The 23,273-nt window shown below is 42.3% G+C and overlaps 1 protein-coding gene across 1 annotated transcript in view; it reads left to right on the top strand.

The window, feature by feature from the left end:
• Positions 1–19,848, top strand: part of rad54b (RAD54 homolog B) — a 40,138-nt gene extending 20,290 nt beyond the window's left edge. The window contains exons 4-15 of the mRNA XM_088929155.1: positions 4,241–4,474; positions 6,303–6,590; positions 7,405–7,567; positions 8,245–8,470; positions 9,119–9,326; positions 10,603–10,742; positions 11,886–12,176; positions 13,080–13,261; positions 13,864–14,125; positions 15,992–16,058; positions 17,804–18,004; positions 19,559–19,848. Coding sequence (XP_088785281.1) covers positions 4,241–4,474; positions 6,303–6,590; positions 7,405–7,567; positions 8,245–8,470; positions 9,119–9,326; positions 10,603–10,742; positions 11,886–12,176; positions 13,080–13,261; positions 13,864–14,125; positions 15,992–16,058; positions 17,804–18,004; positions 19,559–19,800 — 2,504 coding nt within the window. The 3' untranslated portion in view covers positions 19,801–19,848. The remainder of the gene's footprint in view (positions 1–4,240; positions 4,475–6,302; positions 6,591–7,404; positions 7,568–8,244; positions 8,471–9,118; positions 9,327–10,602; positions 10,743–11,885; positions 12,177–13,079; positions 13,262–13,863; positions 14,126–15,991; positions 16,059–17,803; positions 18,005–19,558) is intronic.
• The last annotated feature ends 3,425 nt before the right edge of the window (positions 19,849–23,273 follow it).

A 23,273-nucleotide genomic window follows, 5' to 3' on the forward strand; every position in this document is an offset into this window, starting at 1 on the left:
AATCCCTCACTCACACAAAAACTGCATGGATTAATGCTATGTTATGTTTTGGACAGACAACAGCCTCAGTATTTGGGTTGTTAAATTAGAAAGCCCCGTTATCTTTTAAGTTAATTAAGAAACATACTTTGAATTGGAAGACTTAAAAGATCGTCAGTTAAATGATGTGAACCAGAGACTTCCATATGAGAGTACCCATCATCCATTGGAGAAACAGCAAGACCTTTGTAGTACATTTTTATAAAACTGTGCAAATACAGTATGCATTTTAAAACTATTACAAAAATAAAGAGGAGATTGAATTTTTTCAGAAATGCATTTTTAAATTGTGGTTTCAGTTCATATTTGGGAAGTGACTCGGACAGCCAGCTTGTTTTTAAATAGAGTAATGACTGCCCTACTCAAATTACATCTTAGGAAGGCCTGTTACATGATGGCTCTGCTGTATTTCCATAGGGATTGCTCTGGGATCACTGTGGATTAAACTTGGTGCTTGGTTTTTCACCGCTGCTGTACTTGGCAGTCCTTGGATTTACCATTGAGCTTTTTCAGTACATAATAAAAGGTTTCCGATCCTTTTTGGAAGGAAGGAAATATTTCCACCTGTTACAATCATATCAGGCATCAAAAGAAATCCACTGCTCTATTTATGCATTTTTGTTTTTAGAAAACTCAGGTGGATTTTGGATATTGATTAAATGTTTTTGGTTTTTTGGTTTGGTTTTTTTTAATTGACCGTTCTTTACTGACCCAAAAACACTCAAGTGACTTTGACTGTTACAGAAGTACTAGTTTACCTCGTTAGTGAGGGTGTTAATTGTGCACAGGTGATGAGGTGATTTGACCTGTAGATTGTCAAGCCTGGTGCAAATTGAGAAAAAAAAAGGTATGCTCCTTTTATCAAGAACGCCACACATTGGTGCCGTTGTTGCTTTGGAAGTTGGACTAGGTCAGCACGTTGTTGATTGCTATCTGGGGTTGTTCAAAGTCAGCGATTTCTAACTGTTTGGCAAGATGTTGTGGCCAAACAGTTGATTGATGATAGGCCACAGTCTGGGAGATCATCAGTCAGCAGCTGGCCGAGATGAATGTTGTGGTCTGGATTGGAGTGACAGGTCTGTACAGAACTGCTCTTGTATTTATGGTAAATGGACTGATGTGCTCCATTAGTCAAGTACTACATAGTAGGACACTTCCTGCTCTTCCTGAAGTTGACCTCATTGCAGCAGGACAGCACACATCCTTGAGCTGCTCATGCAACTCCTGCATTATAAGAACGTGAAATTGGAGACCTGGATGTCAGAATTGAGCCCCTTAATTATTTTCCGAATGAGCTGAGCTTGTGTGTGTCTTGGAGTGCTCCGAGACCAGTGAACATGCTCGTGCTTGCCATGGTTCTACGAGGTGGGGATGAAGCCCATCAAGACGTCACCTGCAATCTGGTGCGAAGTATACACTGCAAGTGCACAGCTTGTACTGCTTCCATGCTCACTACTGCCACACTTTCCATCCTGTTGATTAGTGACCAGCGTTAATCAACTTAATGAGTTTACCTATGTCATGTGTGTTCAATCAAATTGTAACCTTTGTTACAGAAAGATGTACTGGTAGGTCAATTGGCTTCTGGGAAGATTGGCGCTGGTGTGTGTTTGTGTCTGTGTCTGCCCTGTGATGGGCCTTGTGTCCGTTGCTTTCCTGGATAGGCTTCGGCTCCCCCTTGACATTGTATTGGATAAAGAGGTTAATACATATATGGACTAATTAGATATTTAAAAAAATAAAAAATGTATTGTATATGTACATACCATTGTAGAATTGGCAGTATTTCACTCTTTCAACCATTTTAGTATATGCGTGAGTTGTTTTAATAGAGATGGGTTTTCTTAACTGCAATGAAGCAATAGATTCGAGTAGATGATAGAAAATTCAGAATGGTTACATTTCACAATAGTAAATCCTGAGCTTTGTTTTCCGTGTGGTATGACTGAACATCTGGTGGCAGATAATATTTACAAGGGATGTGCATTCTAATCAATGGATAAAACAGCACAAATATGTGGATATATAAGTTTTTGGGTGCGCTGTGGTTTGACTCCCATCAATTCAGTCAATGCTGTGTGCTTTTAGAATCGCAATTAAAGATGGAGCAGGGTAGATTCATTGATTGATTTAGTAATCACCACAAAAACAGCCTTTGTAGAACTGTAGAACCTTCCTACCATGATTGCGAATGTCTTTACTCTGCAGATGTTGCAGGATAATGATATCAGGACTGTCATCTACATCCTCGGGTACTGGCATAAACAGTTAATAGGTTTATTTGCTTGTGGGAGATGTCAAAAGAGCTTGTTTGGTTAGGCCTTTGACAGTTTTAAACCTGATGTCGACTGAAATAAGGCACAAAGGTTCCCCGTTTCATCCTTAACATGCTGGAGCAAAAGATTGCAAAATAAAATGCAATTACTGTGCAACTTTTCCCCGTTCCCCAGTTTTCAGGAAAATGTCATACCCTACTGTTTTGCAACCTCAGTATGTTGAACAGAATTTAACAGATGAGGATCACTTGTTTCCTCTGATATTACCTACGTACTGTATACATTTTCAGCATACCAACAATTCATTTCTAGTAACTGGGACAAGCCATATACAGTAGTACATTTCTGAAAGTATTAATTTAGCAGTATGGAAATAAGCTATATTCACCAAGTTGCTAAAGAAAAGTATCAGGCTGCAGAAAATTGTTTGCCTAATTTTTTTTCTTTCAAACTACCTCTAGTGGCCGATCACTAGAACAGCATCGATACACAAGAGGTGAACCACTATTTTATTTACGAAATTACAGGATTCTATAAAAAATGTTATGTATGAACAGAAAGTGAAAGTTGTGTTGCCAACTCAGTCTAATGTCTAGGAATAAAAGAGTAAAGCTTTGATCTTTTTATCTATGTTATGAATTTATCCAAAAGCATTAGGACTGTTTGTAACATCAATTACACCCCTTTTCAGTATACTTTATATGTCTTTTATAAGCATATGTAGGATTCTGATATGACCATTCTAGTCATTATTAATGATTTATACTGTATTTTTATTAGCAGTCTTTGCTGTCTGCTATCCATCAGTCAGTTCTAATTACAAATGAACATAGATGATTGATCTTATAGTTTGTTTTCAATCTAATACTGTTGTAGGTCTCTGACTAAGTGTGAATTGTCTAGGTAAAAGGCTTCATGATATTCACATAGTACTTTATACACTTGGCAAGTTTAAATAAGGCAATCCCAGTGCATTTCCGTGACAACTTGTTTTGGAAAATAAATAGGCTCGGATTAAATGTCATCATCAAACCTAGATCGTAGATTACTGTATGGATACTGGATTTCTTTTGGATTCTTAGTTAGAGGGACTGCTGAGGTTTTGTTTTTAATCAGTATTAATGTGCTTTCATGTCTGTGCCTTGTCTGTGCCACAATCTCCTAAGCACTATAGGCAGCAGATTTAATGAAGAGTGAACCTAAGAAGGTTTGTTTTTAAATTTTATCAGCTTCAACAACATGACTGAGTAGATTGCTCCATAGACCCACAACCCTTCTGATAAAGAAATGCTCTGTGTCCTGACTGGAGGACCTCATCCAGCTGCCTGTTGAAAGAAGCCAGGGTATCGGTGGTTCCACACACCCACAACGCTTTGGGTAAAAAGATCCTACACTACACACTTAACAGAAGTACAAAAATCTAGTGGTTTTTAAGCAGAATGTTTCAACTCCTCTGTATTCCTTTCCCACTCCTCTGGTTTGTTTGACCACATCTCCCATGACTGCTGCTGCCGCTCAGTTCTCAAAATGTGGCTCTTGTTCACAGTCACAGACAGAGTAACCTGGTTTCTATCCTAAAGCTTTCAGGACTGTAGTTGGCTTGCGGTTGCACTGATGCACTGTCTGAATATTCAACATACTCAGAGGAATCCATGTTCTAGCAAATGATGTTCTTTCAAGTTGTATCAACGTGCTGCTGAGGTTTGCTTTTATGTCACTCAGCACTCAAGCCACTTACTTTCTCGACAAGTGACAGCAGACCTAAAGATGGAATTTTAAAAAGATACACTTTCCCTTATTTCTGTGGTTATATACCTAGCAGAAACCCCTCAGGACGGTCATTCTCTCACAAGTGACAGGCTGAAGTGTTCCATGCTGAGATGCTTCGAGGAAAAGTGACGGGTTGAGTTCTTTCTTTTTGGCAGATTCCGGGCCCCCCCTGTCGGAGTCGATTCAGCCGACGCCGGCCCCTCGCCGGGCAAAGCCAGACCCGTCCCCGGGAGGGCAGGGCAGCCCGGACAGCGCTGCCAGGTACTTCAGCGTGGTGTGGTGCAAAGCGTCCAAGAAGAAACACAAGAGGTGGGAGGGGGACGCCGTGCTGGTGGCCAGAGGGAGGAGCGTGGTGCTGAAGGACCTGGAAGGCAAAGACATCGGGAGAGGTGAGAGTCCCCCCACTCCCCACCGAGCCGCCCTGGCCTGGGGTCTGGAGAGCTGCCAGATTGCTCACTGGCGCCCCCCGGAGGAAAGCCCTGGCTCTGCACTCGGATTTCACATTCCGGTCAAAAATGTGAAGACAAATACTCCTGTGCCTCGGTGTACAAACACCCGGTTGCAGAATGTTTCTCCGTAAGGAAGTGTGCGTTTTCCTACATGTTTCTCGCGGTTCTGAGAAAGTTTAGCTACAGTGGAGGCACGTCCTTTATAGGCACAACGAAAATGCCTCGCTGACCTCCCACAGCCCCGTTCCCCTGTGCACCTGCCTTCTTAGAACTTGTACAAAGTTTACATTGTCTTTTTATCTTGTTAACTGCTATACTTGGGTAAACAGGGTAATTATCATAAACAAGCAACAATATTCTTTCTTTGACTACCCATTTTCAAGAAGAGATTGTAAATTGAGGGATGGGTGTATTAATATTTATTTTACTGTCTGATATGTTAAAATAATTTGTGGAATCATGAACAGTTGAGGGTGTTAAAAGTGTACCACAAGCTGAAAAGGTTCAGGAAGCCCTGATAAAGCTTGTGTGGGTATTTGCACTTTTTATAGTTTTTTTTATTTTAACATGAGTTACTCACGAAAGCAGTTGTAGATAAATGTATTTATTATTATTCTTTTAATCAACTTCAGTTCACATCATATCCTTTTTGATTTATATAAATTTGGTTGTTGCCTTCTTATTTAGCATCACTAAACTGTACTCTTAAACCTTCTCAGCGTTCTTTACTTAATACTTCTTTATTGAATCCCTGAAGTACATTGTAAAAAACAGCATGTGTTGACTATAAATGCTAATCATTTAGACAGAAATGCAACTAATACTGTAATTAGTGATCAAACACCTCCTAAAAGCCAATGCAGTCCAGAGGTACTTGTTGATCTTATAAAAATCACACTCAAAATTCCAGGACACTGGATGCAGTACAGACACCTTACTGCATCTTGCTTCAGTCTGTATTTTTTCCTTATACCTTCAAGCACCCTGATATTATTTAGACCTTTCTGCTACAGTAGCTATAACCCTCCATTTTGTTCCACTGGAATGCAACATACAGTAGATATGTACTTCTACAACAAAATCTCTTAGTTTGTACATATTTTAGGTGGCGTACAGCTACTGAAATGATGAAGAGGAGACTGACTGTGTCCCGTTTCCTCTAAATACAGGGTAGTTGCATCATGACACCACTCTACCATCACGTAGAAAACCACACCTTTACTGCATTACTAATTAAAACAGCATTCTGAACATTGCAACTCAGGACATATTGTACTCCTGCGTCTGTCTGGAGGGACTGCACAATGAATCAATTTTGCTTACAATACTTCCTGCTGAAAGAATCTTTATTCTATTAGAATGGGAAAGGAGCTATTTCCCATCCGTGAAAGCACTATAAAGTGTTTGCTGGACAATGACACAATGAGTTTTTTAAGGGACACTGTGACTCGGGAAGTAGGCTTCTTTGTGTATTGAAAGCAGTAGGTTATCATTTCTGGGCAGCAGTGGGGAGAGCTCTGGAAGCGTAACTGGAAGGTTGTGGGTTCATTCCCAGGTGGGACACCGCTGTTGTACCCTTGATCCAGGTCCGCCACCCGAACTACCCCAGGAAAATCCTCGGCCGTAGAAGTTCTTGCCAACCCGATAAATTCCTAATAATCTACAGTTCAAGACGCATCACTAGTGCATTTACTGTATTACGCCAGCTGGCTCTCCCCTGGGATCGGGATCAGTTTGGGAAGGTGTAATGGGCTGCTGTCCTTGGCAGGCACTGGCTACAAGTCCTCCGAACTGGAGAGCCTGGCCGAAGGGCAGTCGCTGATGGTCGGCGGGAAAGAGATCGAAGTGATGGGCGCCGTCTCTGCGGAGGACTTCAGCAGCGGCCGCTGCTTCCACGAGGGCCCTGCGGAAGCCGCAGCCGCACCCCCTATCCCTGCGTGCAAGCCGGCCCAGAAGCCCTTCGCCAGGCCCGCGCTGAAGAGCGGCTCGGGGGCGCGCCAGCGAGCCCCGGAGAGTGAAGCAGGGTGCAGGCCCCGCCACGACCCTCTCGCACCAGGTACCCCAAGCCCCTACTGTCATCAGTGCTCAAACACCTCCCAACAGACAATGCCATCAACAGCGTAACTTTTTGCTCCTAAAAAAAAAACCTCAAATTTCTAGGAAGCTGGAAGCAGTACAGACGCCTTCTTACTACATCTTGCTTCAGTCTGCATTTTCTCCTTAATACCTTCAGGCACCCTGACGTTATTTAGACCTTGCTGCTGCAGTAACTAAAACCCTCCATTTTGTTCCACTGGAATGCAACGTGGATATGTTCCTCTGCAATGAAATCTCTTAGCAAATTGTATCAGTGCACACTGGGTTATTCATGTTTTTACACTTGGTATATAGCAAGCAGCTGCCACTTGTCTTGATGTGTATGTAGATGTATACAGTGCCTATAGAAGGTCCACACACCCCTACCAAAGTAACACATTTTGTGGCCTAACAATGTGAAATCAGGACACACATGCAGGACTGAGTCAGCATGTGTTTTTTGGGGGGGCTTTTATGCTTCTGCTACATTTTTGCTTTCCGTCATGGTAATCACTGCATTGTTTGAGCTCCCAGGAGACTGTACTGGGGTGTGAATGGGAGAGAGGGTGAGGAGGGGAAGGTGCTCAGGGGTGAGAAGGGAAACCAAGACAGGATCCTTCATCGGTGACAGGCCATGAAGAGCAGGTGGAAGGAGACGAGGGGTGTGTGGAACTACTGTTAAACCACAAACTAGCCGCAGATACTGGTCTGTCCCTGACACACGTGCCACAGTGCAGAAACGGCTGCTGATTTTCCAGCTTGGACTACCCAGTCCCCTTTGTGTCTGTGCTCAGGAGCTCTGGTCATGCCTCGGCCCACTCTGAACCACCAGTGGCTGTTCAACAAGGCGGGTCTACAGGTGGTGGACGTTGTTGTGGATCCTTACCTCACTGCCCACCTCAGGCCTCATCAGAGAGAGGGCGTTGTCTTCCTGTACGAGTGTGTCATGGGAATGAGGTATGCACTGCGTCTGAAGAGACAGTATACACTGGAGCTGACTGGTTTATGCATATCTGTTACTGGTGCAGCATAGCCCTGACAGATGTAGATCTCAAACAGGGCAACTTACCAGAATCCTGTGTTTTGCATTAGCCTGCTGTTGCTGTATGTCTTACTGTCCTTTTCATGAAATCTACTTTGGTACAAATGTAGGAGTCGCAGTCTTTCTGACTGCACTGCTGCTGCGAAAGAAATAAATGAAATTAAAATACTTTTTAGAGCTGGTAATTAATGTATTAATGAGTATCTATAACATTACTACTAGATAATAAGTTCTAATAATGTACAACCGCCAGTCACTTTTGGTAACTGCCTTAAGTCATTGTTTTTAAAGAAAATCTACGCTAGAGCTAATATACCTACAACCACAGGAAAGCCATTGTAACCGTTAATATCATCAAAAGCCCAATATTCCTTTGGAGAGCCCGTTCTGGTGGTATTGGGCAGTCAGCCCATCTAGCCTGTTCAGTAGCTAGTTGGTCAAAGAATTTCATCCAGCTGTTTCTTGAGGTTAGCCGGGGTCTCGCCTTCCACCACATGGCTTAGCTCCTTATTTCACAGCCCTCTGGGTAAAGCAGCGCCGCCTGTTCGTGGTCTTACACGCACATCCACACTGTTTCCACTGGTGTTTCCAGGGCGGGCGGCCGGCACGGCGCCATCCTGGCCGATGAGATGGGCCTGGGGAAGACCCTGCAGTGCGTCGCCCTGTTGTGGACCCTGCTGCGCCAGGGGCCCTACGGCGGCAGAGCAGTCCTCCAGCGGGCGCTGGTGGTCACTCCCGGCAGCCTGGTGCGCAACTGGAGCGCGGAATTCCAGAAGTGGCTGGGCAGGCAGCGGATCAGCGTGTTCGCCGTCGACCAGGTGGCTGGCGCTCCGACGACGGAGGGAAGGGGGAGGGAAAGAAAGGCGTCTGTCAGGGTCTGACCGGAAACGGCTCCGTCGGGAAATTGCGGAGTTTGTTCTGTATGCAGAGAACACGTGAGGCCTGAAGAGCTAGATTTTCTTTTTTTTCCTGTTTAAACCCTTCGGCTTCGGAGCTTTTGCTTAATTTTCCTGTTGATATCCCTGGGAAGGTAAAAGTTAGCCCATTTGTTAGTCTTTTCATGACAGATGAAGATACTGAATTCAAATCCTTATATATTATTTCATCGTTAAAATGATCAGTTCATTAATTTAACTTTGTTTACCTGCAGGACATCCTGATTAATACTAAGACAGTAGGTGCAGTAACTACAGTAACTCAGAAGATGTCTTTTTTTTTCTTATTTCTGTCGTGTTAAGGTCTGCATGACTGCCTGAACACCTGCTGTAGCCTCAGTTAAAGCTGTCCAGATATGTAGTAATACAGTCTTGTGGCACGGAGAGCTTAAAAAGTATTTTAATTTTTGTTATACTTACATAAAACATAGACGTTCTGCAGTTTTGAGACGGAATGATTAAAGCTGTGGTGTTTTGAAGTGGTACAGTATAGAAATGTGACATTGTTCCGTGTGTGTGTGTCATTGAAAGGATCACAAAGTCGAAGAGTTTGTCAGCTCTCAGATCTACGCTGTGCTCATTATCAGCTATGAGATGCTGCTTCGCTCCGTGGAGCAGATTCAGAGGGTGGAGTTCGGCCTCATCATCTGTGATGAGGGGCACCGCCTGAAAAACAGCAGCATCAAGACCTCCTCAGCACTCAGCAGCCTGTCCTGTGAAAGAAGGATCATTCTCACAGGTAACAGTCTGTCGTTAGGCGAGAGCTGTCGAGAAGGATCTCCCGCAGGGATTCTTAGACAGCTTGAGCAAATAATGACTGATAAGTAAATACCAGTATTTACTAAGTTGCTCGTAAAATATTCCAGTCATGGTGTATAAAGATATGTTACTCCTGGTCTACAGTACTTTGGTATACTGTATCTTGTGCTTATTTTGTGCTGAGGCTCAGCTCCTGACACCTCCTTGCGAACTGAAAAATTAAGCACGCGTGTTTGCAATTTAAAACAAAAAATCATTTTAAAGGAGGTCACGGTTTTATTCCGTTTGCTACTCAATTAGATCGGCACAAAAAAAAATCTTTTTTTTTTGGCTCCGCCGTGTGTGAAAACTTTAAAAATGACCGTAGAAGCGGAGGCGGATCCCCGCACTTGACGCGCTCTGGCGCCTGGCGCGCACTGCCGGCTCGAGAAAGGGGTCGACAACACGCTTCCTTACAAACGAGGAAAAGATTGTTTGAGGAGAATATTAGAAATGAGGGGGATATTGTTTGAGGAGAATATTAGAAATGAGGGGGATATTGTTTGAGGAGACTGTACGGAACGCACCTCACACATGGCTAATGCTCGATCAGCCTAGTTTGAGGCATTAACCGTGTTGCATGCCTGCTCGTCTTTTTTATTAATCCAAAAATTTGTTTAAATCATAGTTTCATGAAAATAACGCGAAAGACTAGCATTAAAATAAAATGATACATTTTGTCAGTATGGTTACACTTGGCAAATCAAACAGATTCTGAAACCCTTCAGACCCTTCAGACCTGACAACCTGTCCATCGGACTGGAAATGTTTAAGAAGATAGAGTAGACCTAAGAACATGACATTATGGTGTATTACTAAAAAATTGTTGTGTAAGTTACAGTGTTAGCATGTTATCGACAGTGGTGGCACGCTCATGTCTGCTACCTCTGTTGCCCTCCTGTGTCTACTTTCCTGGCCACATTGTGTAAACAGATCTGTCTGTCTATTTTTATGTGCTTTATTAAAAGTAAAATGTAGTCAAAACTTTATTTACGCCCTGTCTAAATAACAATATGAAATACATCCCTGAGACAAGACCACCTATTTAGAGGAATCCACGGTAGCAGTGACCTTATTATTTAACGTTGTGATGTTCTTTGTTTTCCAAGTTTTTGAATTGTCAAGTTGTCTGCTCCTCTGCTGCCTGTGGCAGCTGTGAACCTTTGACCTGAAAAATAAAACCGGTCTGAGAGAAACGTTTCTCCCTCCACCCACAGGCACTCCTGTGCAGAATGACCTCCAGGAATTCCACGCAATCATAGAGTTTGTGAATCCTGGAATCCTGGGCTCTTCCTCCGCATACAGGAAGGTGTACGAGGAGCCCATCGTCAAGTCCCGGCAGCCATCTTCTACAGGGGTATGGGTTTCCTCCTGTTCTTGCTCTTCCAGACCGGAGAAATGACCTGTCCAAAGATAAAGACATTAGATATAGCTGTAAATGTGCATTGGCAATTCTTTTAAATGGCACTAGAGACATTAACTAGGTGGTTGGAGGTGAAATATCGAAGCAATGAATGCTACATTCTGTAAAGACTGTGACGTGCGGCAGGGAATTATGGTTGTGTGGTTTATATGTCAGCGGCTACTGTATATCACTCTGGCACTGAAGCTCAGCCAGTGTCAGCCTGGTCAGTACCTGGATGGGAGCCCTCCTGGGAAAGCTAAGGTTGCTGCTGGAAGAGGTGTTAGTGTGGCCAGTAGGGGGTGCTCACCCAGCAGTCCGTGTGGATCCTTATTCCCCAATACAGAGATCGGAACACTATACTGTGAAAAAGGTGCCGGCCTTATATATATCATATTATATATATTATATATCATATAAGATGTAAAACTGAGGTCCTGACTCTCTGTGGTTATTAAAAATCCCAGGGCGTTTCTCAATGTGTAGAGGTGTTACCTCTGTGTCCTGGCCAAATTTCCCCCATTGGCCTTTATCAATCATGGCCTCCTGATAATCCCCATCTGTGAACTGGCTTCAACACTCTGTTCTTCCTCCCCACTGAGAGCTGGTGTGTGGGGAGCGTTCTGGTGCACTATGGCTGCTGGCACATCATCCAGGTGGGGGCTGCACACTGGTGGTGTTGGAGGGGATCCCCATTACCTGTAAAGCGCTTTGAGTGGAGTGGCCAGAAAAGCACTATATAAGTGTAAGGATTATTATTATAATCAGGTCCTTTTTCTGTCTACCACATTTTGTTCAATTTTAAATTCTGTTAAAATGACGAGGAATGTCTTCCTGAGGTGTCCTACCCTCACGTTCTCATCCCTCAAACTCACTGCTGTGAGCTGTCAGCTGTGAGAAGTGTTTCCAGTTCTTTTTGTCCTGGAGCAGACACAATGCAGATTGCAGCCCATCCAGGAATGACAGCATACTGTACCACTGCTTACGAGCATGCTCAATAGGACGCACAATAAATCAGACGTGAAACAGCTTGTCGGGACTCGTGACATGAACCCCCAGGGCCCTGGGCGTCTGAATGATGGTGTTTCCAATCGGCAGGAGGAGAAGCGCCTGGGTGCTGAGAGGGCGGCAGAGCTGGCTCGCCTGACTGGGCTTTTCATCCTGCGCAGGACCCAGGAGATCATCAACAGCTACCTCCCCCCCAGACTGGAGTGGATAGTGTTCTGCCAGCCCACACCCCTGCAGCTCGAGGTCTACCGCAACATCCTCAGCTGCCGCCTGGTCAGGTCCTGCCTGCAGGGGGCGCTGGAGAACAGCCCTCACTTGGTCTGCATTGGAGCACTGAAGAAACTCTGCAACCACCCGGGCCTCCTGTACGCCACCATCAGGGTGAGCCAGCCAGAGACGTAGCTGTGCAAAAAAAGCAGGTCCCCATGTGTGATTTCCAATTTCTTGGTTCTGTCTTGGTCGCAAAGACATAGGTTTCTTGTTATTTTTTCATGCGCACATGAAGTAAAGAGATCTTCCATTTATACGCTGACATGATTTCTTGGCATCCTGAAAACCATATGCATTACTTTATGAGCTTTGTAAATACACGCCCCTTCATCTCGGAGCTATTTTTGCCAGTCCATGGACAAATGCAGATTTTATAGAGGTGGTATTTGTAGACTACAGTTCATGCAAAACAGAAATAATAACATCAAACAATTAGTCAGAAATTAAAGAAAATTGTTCATGTAAATCAAACAACACATTGTTTACCCTTCTTATAAAAGGAGATACTGATAAGGTCAGTACATATGGTTATTCTGTTTTCTGTAGCGTTTTGTCACACTCCATTTATCATGTGCAAGAATGCTTATCATTCTACTTTCGTGAAATACCTTTTAGCAGATGAACTGTCAGCCATGTGCATTTCTTGATCCATAATCTTGTAATGTTGTCATGATTATTATTTTTTGTATAATCGAGTCATTGTTTTAGAATATGAATTAAGTGATTATGCCTTCTTTTTAATGAAGGTGCCTTGATCGTATTTCTCCTGCCTCTTTTAACTGAACTCAGATAAAACAATGTCATTTGCTTAATGCAACAAAAAATGTTGTATACCTTTAATACAGGGTAATAATGCAGGATAATCATTTTGGCCCTTGTTTGCCGCAATTTAATAAAAATGTTTTTTCCTTTGACCTGTAAGCTGAGCTATACTGTAGATGTACAGTAAGTTTGTCTTGTGTTGGTCCCCCATCATCAGATTGGGTGCTGAATGACATGGCTGTGTTTGAACAGGAAAGAGAAGACAGGGCCAGGAGTGACTGTGCTGATGCAGCCGAGAGCTCTCTGTATGAAGGCTTGTCTGGGCTCTTCCCTGAGGGGTACTCTTCAGAGGGGCTCGACGTGTCGGATTCAGGAAAGCTGCTGGTGCTCACAGACCTGCTTGCAGCGATCCGCCTGCTGAGTCCCGCCGACAGGTGCTTACTGTGACCGTGTCTCTAGCAGTATTTACAGCTCATACTCGTTAGCGTAGGCCAGTGGTCCTTTAAATCATCCTCCGCGAGCCGTGTAGCAGGCTGAACAAGTCTGCGTGGATTAAAGAGGAGAACCACACTCACTGCGTGTGAGTTAATGATAAAGTGAGGAGTTACTGTAGATGGAATCAGTTTCATGGACATCAAGGGAATCCAGATAAACACGCATGCTCTGAAAAACAGAACCCTCGTTTCTCAAAGTGACAGAACTCTTTCAAAACAGTTTCTGTTTTATTCCATTGTTTAGCTTTCAGTCCTCTGCTTAGATTAGCCTGCGACAGAAAATTGATGCTTTGTAAAATGAAAGAAGCAAACACAATTAAAGCAGCCAGCTTAAGTTACAGAGATTCCAAAGATGTGCTGTACCCTTAGTGTCTGACCTTTGAATGCAGAAATCCTCTTCTTTTTAGAAATCGGATTTTCTTTTTATAGGATAGAAACAGGATAGGATTTTATTTGCTTCTCCTTCCACACAAGCAGTCAGATCGGGCTGCGCCGGTCGTCTGCAGGTGGAGCTGATCGCTTTTTCTTGCACCTGCTTCCAGAGTTGTGCTCGTGTCCAATTACACCCAGACTCTGGACATGCTGCAGGACCTGTGCCGGCGCTGTGGGTACAGGTCCACGCGGCTGGACGGGCAGACCCCGGTCTCGCAGCGGCAGAAGATCGTGGACGTCTTCAACAGCGGATACTCCTCCGACTTTGTGTTCCTGCTGAGCTCCAAGGCAGGGGGCGTGGGGCTGAACTTAGTGGGAGCCTCGCACCTCGTTCTCTATGACATTGACTGGAACCCAGCCAATGACATCCAGGTACAGCCACTGCAGGAGGCAAAGGAGCTTATTCAAGATGGCGCCGTGCTAGCGGCAGCCTGTTACAGCAGCTCTGTGTCTTTTTGTTGTCTTTCGTTTTCTGTTCAGTTAGTTAGTGTTAGTGACTTAAGTGTTTTTCTTCTTGTCTTTGGCGGCGGATAGATTTGCGATCACAACACGGTGGAATACTAGGGAGCTGAGATACTTCTTCTTGTTCTGCATTTTCCCTCACGGGATCAATAAAGTATCTATATTACTGTGTGTAACTTAAATGTCCATCCAGAAGGGTGGAAAATTGTCTTGGACATGACCATCAAAAAACTCCAAAAGCATACCACATTCAACATAAAATCGATTCAAGTTAAAAACAATAAATAGTCCTAGCCGTGCAACACTACATATTCACACATCTCGCTCTGACCATATTACAGTCTCATTGCACTAATCCGATAGCTTCATATGGGAAACAGTCACCTGGCTGTGTTTAATGCACCAAGTGCACAGGGCACAATTTCTTGTACGCATTGTTCTTGGGCATAAGCATTTTAAACCGCCTCACTAAAGGTAGTAGTTTGTAGAGCATTGTGAGAAGTTATAGTCAGGAGTGGTTAATAAGGGCATTCTTCTTTTCCTCCTGAGTCATGTTAGGTGTTTCTGGGGGGATTAATTCAGTACTGAATTAGGTTATTATTAAGGTCAGAGAAAGGTTTTGTTCTTTCTTGATATCTGGTGCCAGAACGCAGGTGAAAAATATTGATATCCTACTTGGCCCGTGTTTAACTGAGAGCTTTTAGCACATGTTTTTATTTGAATTACTCCCATTAGCTGGATTTGAGGGTAGGATGCATACAGTAGGAATGTGTGTTTGGTGATGATTTATGCTGTGCAGGACTGAGAGTGACGGTGAGTTAGTTTCTTAGCACCAACAAACAATTGTTTCCTTGTGTGCTCTGCAAGAAGGTGTTACCTTGGCAACAAGGAGATGAGAAGATGCAGCACTTTTGCACAAAGTAAAGCCATAATTAGGACACGTGGAAAAATGTATTTTTTTAGGTGTTCATACCTAGGAAATAACAGTATCCTTTCCCCAGGTTTCTCCAAAGTTCAGGCATGAAAGCTGTATTGAAAAAACTGAACAGCAGGTGGCGGTATTGGGTTGATTTGCTGCAGTGCTGCAGCGTGAGCCAAGCAGGTTCTGCATATTTCGAGTTAAAAATAATTTAGTATCTGCTTGCTTCAAAATACACAAAGACTAAGTTCCACCTGTAGAAGTATTTTGAATGTTTAACCCTGGTCGTCATCACATTCCTGCATTTTAGGATATGCAACTGTTGTGTGTTATACTGTAGCTGTCGTACAAATGTGTATTTCAGTGTATCTATGTTGTTACTGGAACGGGATAATACATGAAGTGAAAAAAATATAATTTGCTACCTTACTCTTCTACAATCCGTTCTAAAGGCCAGGAGTCATTGTTCAGTGCTTTAGTTCTTGTGTTTGGACGTACAAATATAAATCATATTTTTTAAGATAGGTAAATATCTGTAGATGTTTAGTAGAAGTGTGTATTTTTTTTCATTTACGAATGAAGGTTCTTACAACTTGGTATGATTAACAGTGGCCTCAAAGGATATTGTGATGTTAGTCGCTGAGTATCTCGGTGAACTCACCTTACAGTTTGCTTGTCAAACGCTAAGTGGTAAGCAGCCTTTCAGCCTACGCCCTGACTAGATTATTTTGCTCTCCCGTCCTGACACCTCCCCGAAGCTACAGGTGGGATTCCAGTCACACGCTTCTCGAAACCTGTATTATACGTGGGGCTAGGCGCCAGCTGTTGGGTGATATGTGTGTCCTCTGTGTCCCTAGGCCATGGCCAGGGTGTGGAGAGATGGTCAGAAGAGAACTGTTCACATCTACCGTTTCCTCACCACAGGTGAGTCTCACCTGCCCTTTGCCTGCTGCAAAGCAACACCTTTCACCAGAATGTGTAATGCACAGTCCTGCGTCAGGACTTTCATTATATGAGATGTAAATGAGATGAAAGTTCACAGCTGCCAAAATCATGTAATTGTACATTTTCCATTTTCAGACATAAAGTAAATGAAATGCACTTCAGTATCTGAGTGTTGAGTTGAAAACTACACTTTGAGATCAATACACATATGTTTAAGGCAGTGTTTCTTACCTTGCAGGATTATATTGGTGGCTTTTTGATGTCATTTTCTTAAAGCAGAAGAGTGCCATGAGTTTTGATGCTGGATTGCAACCATTACACTGTTGCGTATTTTTGAGAGACCAGAATAATAATTGGTTCTGCTCCTGGATTATGTACTTCATATTTTTGGATTGATTTTAGACTGTGCCCTTTGAGTGCAAACGCTGTATTTTCCCTCTCTTTTGAAATGATTTGCAGTGACTCATACCATACATTGGAAATTAATCATTTGGTTTGGCTTGTAGGAACCATTGAAATATCAGATTCACGAAAAGGAACATTGTTAGTATGATTAGGTATGTTCAGAATAATGGATTAAAAGGAAAAATATTTTCTCCTTTTCAAACCATCTGAACTGATTCGCTGCAATTTATCTGAAAATGTAAATGGTTTAAGATATCAACAAAGTGTAGTGTATACCATTACAAAATCTGGTTTTCATGATTAATATGCAAGCATAAAAAGTTTATTTCTTATATGGAAAAAAAATTGAATGTTTATAATAGTGCACATTGAGAGCTTACATTTATTTCTGAGGCCCACAAGAAATGGTGACCTTATTTCACTTTCTCCCACTCAAGAATCGACTGAGTCAGCAGTGGGAGTTCAAATGTATACAGTACAATTGCCAAAGCATTCATTGCCAAAGCATTCATTTCTTGCTGGGAGTTGTTCATACACTTACAGCAGTAAACTGGCTTAATCACCAAAGTGTGTGATCTTGAGTGTACTTGGGTGCGTATCATTAGCAATCCACAAGCTAAATTGTATGTGAATTGTTGCTAAGGAACATAATAAGCAATCAGATTCTCTGTGTATTTAAAATAGCTTTAATTTTTTCTGCTGCAGCCTTCTTTGAATATTGACATCACCTGTTATTTGTAATGGACGGCAGGATGTGTCAAGTGGCTTCAGAATGTCACTTGTTGCATTAAATCGTTGGCATCCTAAAAGATTTGCGGTGTTCATTCCTCTCAAGACTGCAAAGTGTTGACTGTGTGAAATTTGCTTGTTGGGGCTGATTCCTGTTTAATGCACTTCTCTTTAATTTGAAACTGTTCCAAAGCTTGCTGTTTTCCTATTAATGATAGATTAATGCTGCTCTTCAGAACATTTAGTTATGAAAATCTATATATAGGCTGTTTTTGGCAATTTGTACAATTTCCAATATCTGAGTTGAGTTGAAACTAGGCTTTGAGATTAATACACGGATAGTTAAGACAGTGTTTCTCACATTGCAGGATTATATTGATGGACCATTGAGGTCATTTTACTAAAGCAGAAGTTGTTGCAGCTTCTGTACCTGTGCTGTGAGTTTTAACACTGGATCACAGCCATTAAGTATTTCTTAGATGAGATGAAAATAATTTTGGACGTTTGGAATAGCGCGCGTTGAGAGCTTACAGTTCCCAGGCCCACCAGCGGTGACGCCTCTCTTGTTCCTGCCGCGGCTTTGCCGTCAGGCACCATCGAAGAGAAGATCTACCAGAGGCAGATCAGCAAGCAGGGGCTGTCCGGAGCCGTGGTCGACCTGTCCAAGAGGGCCGCCCACATCAGCTTCTCCGCGGAGGAGCTGCGGAACCTCTTCACTCTCCACGAGGACTCGGAGTGCGTCACTCACGACCTGCTTGGCTGCCGCTGCGGATCCGGCGGCCCCGCGGGAGGTATCCCCTCACCTTGTGCGCTTTCCCGCCCGCGAAAACCGAGCCTTCGAGCTGCTGATCCAGCGGGAGCTTCTCCCGGAGGCTCGCGGCGGGTGACTTGACGCGCTGATGCCGGTATCCCCCCGTAGTGTGCCTGAGTCGGCTCCAGATGACTGAAATCACTGCGGTTCAGACGAAGGCGGAAAGTCTTCATCTGCATCTCAGGTTGTTGCAGATTCTGCTCTGCATCCGCGTCCATCTCACGTGGTGCATTTTGTAAAAAAGGCAGCTCCCCCAGCCCCCCACTTGAAACCGACATGGGCTGAGTATGGTTCCACCATTTCAGTTGGTGGTATAAAGTGGAGAAAATGGTTTGTGGGTACACATTTACTGTATCAATTAAAATAGGACTTAAAAATGTAAGTAAGCACCTTTGCAGTTTTTCCTTTTAAAAAACAACTGACATATCTCAGTCTGTCGTCACCTTTCACTGTTATGAATTGTAACATTATCTGTGATACTGTTGTCGAGATCATTATTTATACATGCTATCAAGATATAGATGCAAAATATCATTCTTAAGCCGAGCTGTAACAAGACAGAATCCACTGACACAGGCTATGCACCACACAGTGACTGGTGTTGTTGCTGGCAGGCCTCAAATCAAACCCCTGATGGAATTTCGAAACCTGGGTGTTATTATGACCCTGTGCTGTCATGTGAAGGAATGTTTGGTATGCTGCAAGGCTGTCTTTTTGCAGTCTGCAAGGTTTAAACATAGTTAAAATCCTTGCTTTGTCTATTTGATTCTCAAATAATTGCAGTATGTCTTTAAAACTCCAGTCTTAGAGGAATATAACACTTTACTAATAGGGGCATCTTCTAAAGTGCTAAACAGGCTTCAGTAGGTAGAGAATACTGCACCTCTTGTGCCAAATAAAAGTGTTCTCCATTAGCACATACTGTATAGTAACATCTGTCTTCCGTAAATATAACTGGCTCACTGCGCAATTTAGAGTGAAATTAAGGTTCCCCTGCTCATGAGTATGGAGTTCTTCATGTAGATTCCCGAACACAACATCTGTCCAACTCCACTGCCCAGATGTGAATAATTTAGTTTTAGGTTATACTAGGTCAATTTGCTATTCTTTCTTTTTACTTCCTTGTACTGAAGGCAGAATATTGCCACTTGCTTATGAAATCACTGTTGTTGCGGCCCGAAGTTTGATAATGTGGATGTTTTTGGTGCTTTCACAGACGGCGATTTGGACAGAATGTGTCAGTACAAATACCTCAAATACCTCTGCTTCTTGATTGAAAGGAAGGCATCTTGTGGCACCTGGGACTGCCTTAAGAGGACTTTTTGTGATGGGTAGCGTTGCATCATGAAAATGCTGTGCACCACATGATGGTCATAGTAGTTTCTGATCTGGATTTGGATGTGATTTAGCATTTTGCTTTTTGCACGATTTTCCATTTTAAATCTGAACTTTTACAGCTAGCAGCCTTCCAAAAGCTCTGAATTTTAATGACCGTCATGATCAGCCAGTGTTTTTCTCATTTCCCTGTGTCTAGGTCTGGCTGCAGAAGTAAAACCCCTGGTGGAGAGAAGTTGTCAGCTGGGTCGAAAAAGTGAGAAGCCCAGCACACAAAAGCATCTGTCAATCTCCGAGCTGATGCAGTGGAAACACTATTCTGGAAGCAACCCTACCTTTTCTGATCCTTTCCTAGACAGAGCCAGAGAACATATTACTTTTGCTTTCCAAAGTACCTCTGAATCTCAGATGTCTCCCATCACCAATTCCCCTTGCGAGTAACATGACAGAAAAAGGCTCCTCCACAGCTGTGTCGTGACAGGATTTTGAGACAGCAAAGACTTGTTCCTTCTACATGTTAATCAATCAGCATGTGCAGAGCAAGCCTGCAGTCTGCATGCCACCTGACTGATATAGCGTTGCCACCTGATTGCCAGATTGTTACGTTACTCAGGAATTTCCACATCTCATTGTAAAATCGTCCAACGTAAACGACGATAAAGTGCAACAAGTGAAACGTCTTTCATTTTTGTTTTGAGCTGCATAATACCGTTTTCTTTTCATTAAGGACCTTCTTGTATTTGTGAGACACGACACATTCACCACCATTTCTTCCGGCAAAAAAAATAGGAGATGAATCCAAGTTTAATTTTTTTAGAATTTCAGATTACAATGAATTGAGCAAAAAGAATGAACATTTTTGTGAAGGATTAATCTCTGAAAATATTACAAACTCTTTAATTTCTTTCAATTATTACAGGAAGTCCAGAGTCAAAATTTTAACTGTTGACTGATACAGTGGAAATACTAACTCGGAGGAAAAATGCTTTTATGCACAAAGGACAGAAGAAATGTTTGGTTTCTAGTGCAGACATCATTACCAACTCCTGCAGTGTCTAGTGTCAGAAACAAGGCCTGCTGTACTGTAAACTCATGTTTTCTTGAAATTTTAAGGAAAGAGACAAGTTTGTCCCATTACTCTAGAATGTGTTTTTCTGCCACTGTATGCTACTGCAAAACATTTCATGCAGCTAAAGCATCAGATTCTGTTTTTAGAAAGTTGAATTTGTGATTGTAAGATATTGTTTATCAGTTTCCAACAGAGTGAATTGTCATCTGTTTACATGTATGTATCTGGTTCTTTTTTAACTGGATTGTGTTTAATTAATTAAAAGAACTTTCATTTCAAAGGATTTTATTTATTAACTAATTTCAAGGTGGTTCGTTTAGATTAAGGAGATATTGTATGGGCATGTTAGGCCTGTTTTGAGAATAAGGCATATTTAGCTTTGTTGTGATCTTGTTGTGGACAAAAGGTGTTACATTCACCCACCCAGCCTGTACTCTGTTTTAAGTGCTGGGGATGCCCAGGGCCCCAGAGCAGCTTGTGACAGGACAGAGTAAGGAGCTGGGGTGTCCAGCTTCTTTTCCTCATTGGGGCCAGGCATCAAACCCAGGGGAGGACAATGGGAAGTAGCCAACCAAATTTGGTCTTTGGGAGGAAGATTGTCAGTTGGAGCAAACCCATACAAATTCGAGGAGAATACTGTATGCAAATGGCCCAGAGACAGCACTGAGGCGGCTATGCTGGGCACAGCACAGCTGAAAGCACGTTCTCTGCCAACTGTCAAAAAGTTCTTTGACAGCTTCTGAACGGTGAGGAAACGGCGTCATTTGAATTTCAGTCCATTGGGTTCCTTACTGAAAAACTTTGAAAGGTGTAGCACCCTCTAAAAGTGTTTTCAGCTTGATTCTGTCATTACATGGAGTCATTTACAGTTCTTGTCCTTTTCCTCTAAGAGTTATTTTTCACTTCTGAATTTTTTTTTTACATTTTAGCTAATAGTTACAATTATAAATACTTGTGTATACTTACTAATCGCAATGCTCCAGTTTATGTATTTCACAGATGAAGACTAGGTTCAAATCTAAGTTTTATCATGATATGTCCTTATTAAGAATACTGTAAGTGAAGTCTCAAAGGAGCCCTGTATAATTTCAGTTAAGCCAAATGCTTGCATGCTAAATATCAAGTCAAAAACTAGACCAGGCATTGATACTGTTCAGCAGTTACGCACTGGAATTCATAGACAACTAATGCAATTGTGCATTTATTAATTGTGATTTATTAAGGCCACACAAGAGATTTAGTATGAAGCAGTATCTTCGGTATGAAGAAGAGAGGATTCCTTCCAATCCTTCTCGAATGTTGCCATCCTAATTTTTGGCATTTAGCTTAGGATCTGTATTAGGTTTTTCCATACAGCAGGAACTAGAATCAATCTTTTGAGAAAACAAATATGGTGTATATCTGAACCAAAGGACTTTCATGATAACACCATCATAAAGAGCTTGTGACAAATGACTTATTTTTGAATACTCCCAGTCTTTCCTGTATTATCTATTTCTGACGGTACTTGCATTAAAATGTTTAATAATGCCAAGGCCTAAATATAATCATGATTTTTTCCTTTATGAATAATAAATTTGTACTCTTCAGTGAGCTCCAGGCTGTCTCACATGTTGCTAACATATTTGGTGTAATTGTTTATGGCAGTAAATTTGTGAAGAGCTCTTTGATTTAAAATCTTTTAACGTTAGTCATAGTTTCCTAAACACTTTGGCTGACCTTTATCTCACACCGTATGAAATGCCTAAATGGTAAATTATTGGATTGCTGTTAAATATTTTTAACGATTTGCTGAAATATGGCCCAGACAAAATATTCAAGTAAAACGTAGATATTTTAAATATTAAATATTTTCTTTTTTCACCTACTCAAGTTTGACTGTTTTCACCATACTTGTCCATTTCTGTCATTTAATGGGATATGAAAAGTGTAATTCGCCTTGCTTCCAAATTTGGATTTTCCAGGTCAAGATTCCCCAGATGGCTATAACCCTCTTTACATCCAAGGATGACAATCAATGTCTTGTGATATTCCAGTTAATTCATCACCACAGAACAGACATATCTTAAAAAAAAGCCTTTCCTGGCCTGACAAGAAGTCCTCTAAAATCTGACAAATTTAATGATTAAATACTTTTATTAACTGGAAATGCAGTGGAATTTTAAAATGTAAAATGAATGAATGGATTGCCATTGCGTTTCATTAAGCACCAAAACATATAATTGTTTGCTTTCTATTACCCTTATTTGGAATGAAAGTAGTTTGTGATAAATGAATTGCTACTCTGTAAGCTGTGTCCTTTTTTAAAGATTTAAACCAGGTGCAGAGCATCTGTTGCCAGAAGAAGCCTGATAGATTTCTAACGACGGGGCGCCATTACAGATGAGAGTGAATACAGTGTTCCTTGGAGCTGGAGTTGATCCAGGGATCAAACGTGTGGAGTAGTGGAAAATGTAGGCATTGAAGAACTGCCGCTGTCTCAGCTCTGATTAGTCTGAATAGAGCTGCAATGCTTTAACTGTGCTGCTGGGCAGGGAATCTCAAGTTTCTAGTCTCTTAGAGTGTAGAGTCCCCAGCCTTCTTCATGTTACAGCTTTTGCATGCTGTTACTTTCTTGTATGAGATATGACATAGACAATGTGGTCTTTACCATACCATCTGAGATATTACCCATATGTTTGTCGAAGACTTAGTTTTTGACGGTCTCAAATGTAAGTGATGGGCAAAGATTTGAAAATACGTCTAGTTCAGTCTCTCCAACTTCTTTAGCCAGTCACTCTTTCCAAATGCCAGGATTTTTTTAAGTCTGCAGCTGATCATTGAGACTAAGATGGGTATGAACTAG

The sequence above is a fragment of the Atractosteus spatula genome, chromosome 12 (assembly GCF_055471065.1).
Source record: "Atractosteus spatula isolate fAtrSpa1 chromosome 12, fAtrSpa1.hap1, whole genome shotgun sequence".
NCBI lineage: Eukaryota > Metazoa > Chordata > Actinopteri > Semionotiformes > Lepisosteidae > Atractosteus > Atractosteus spatula.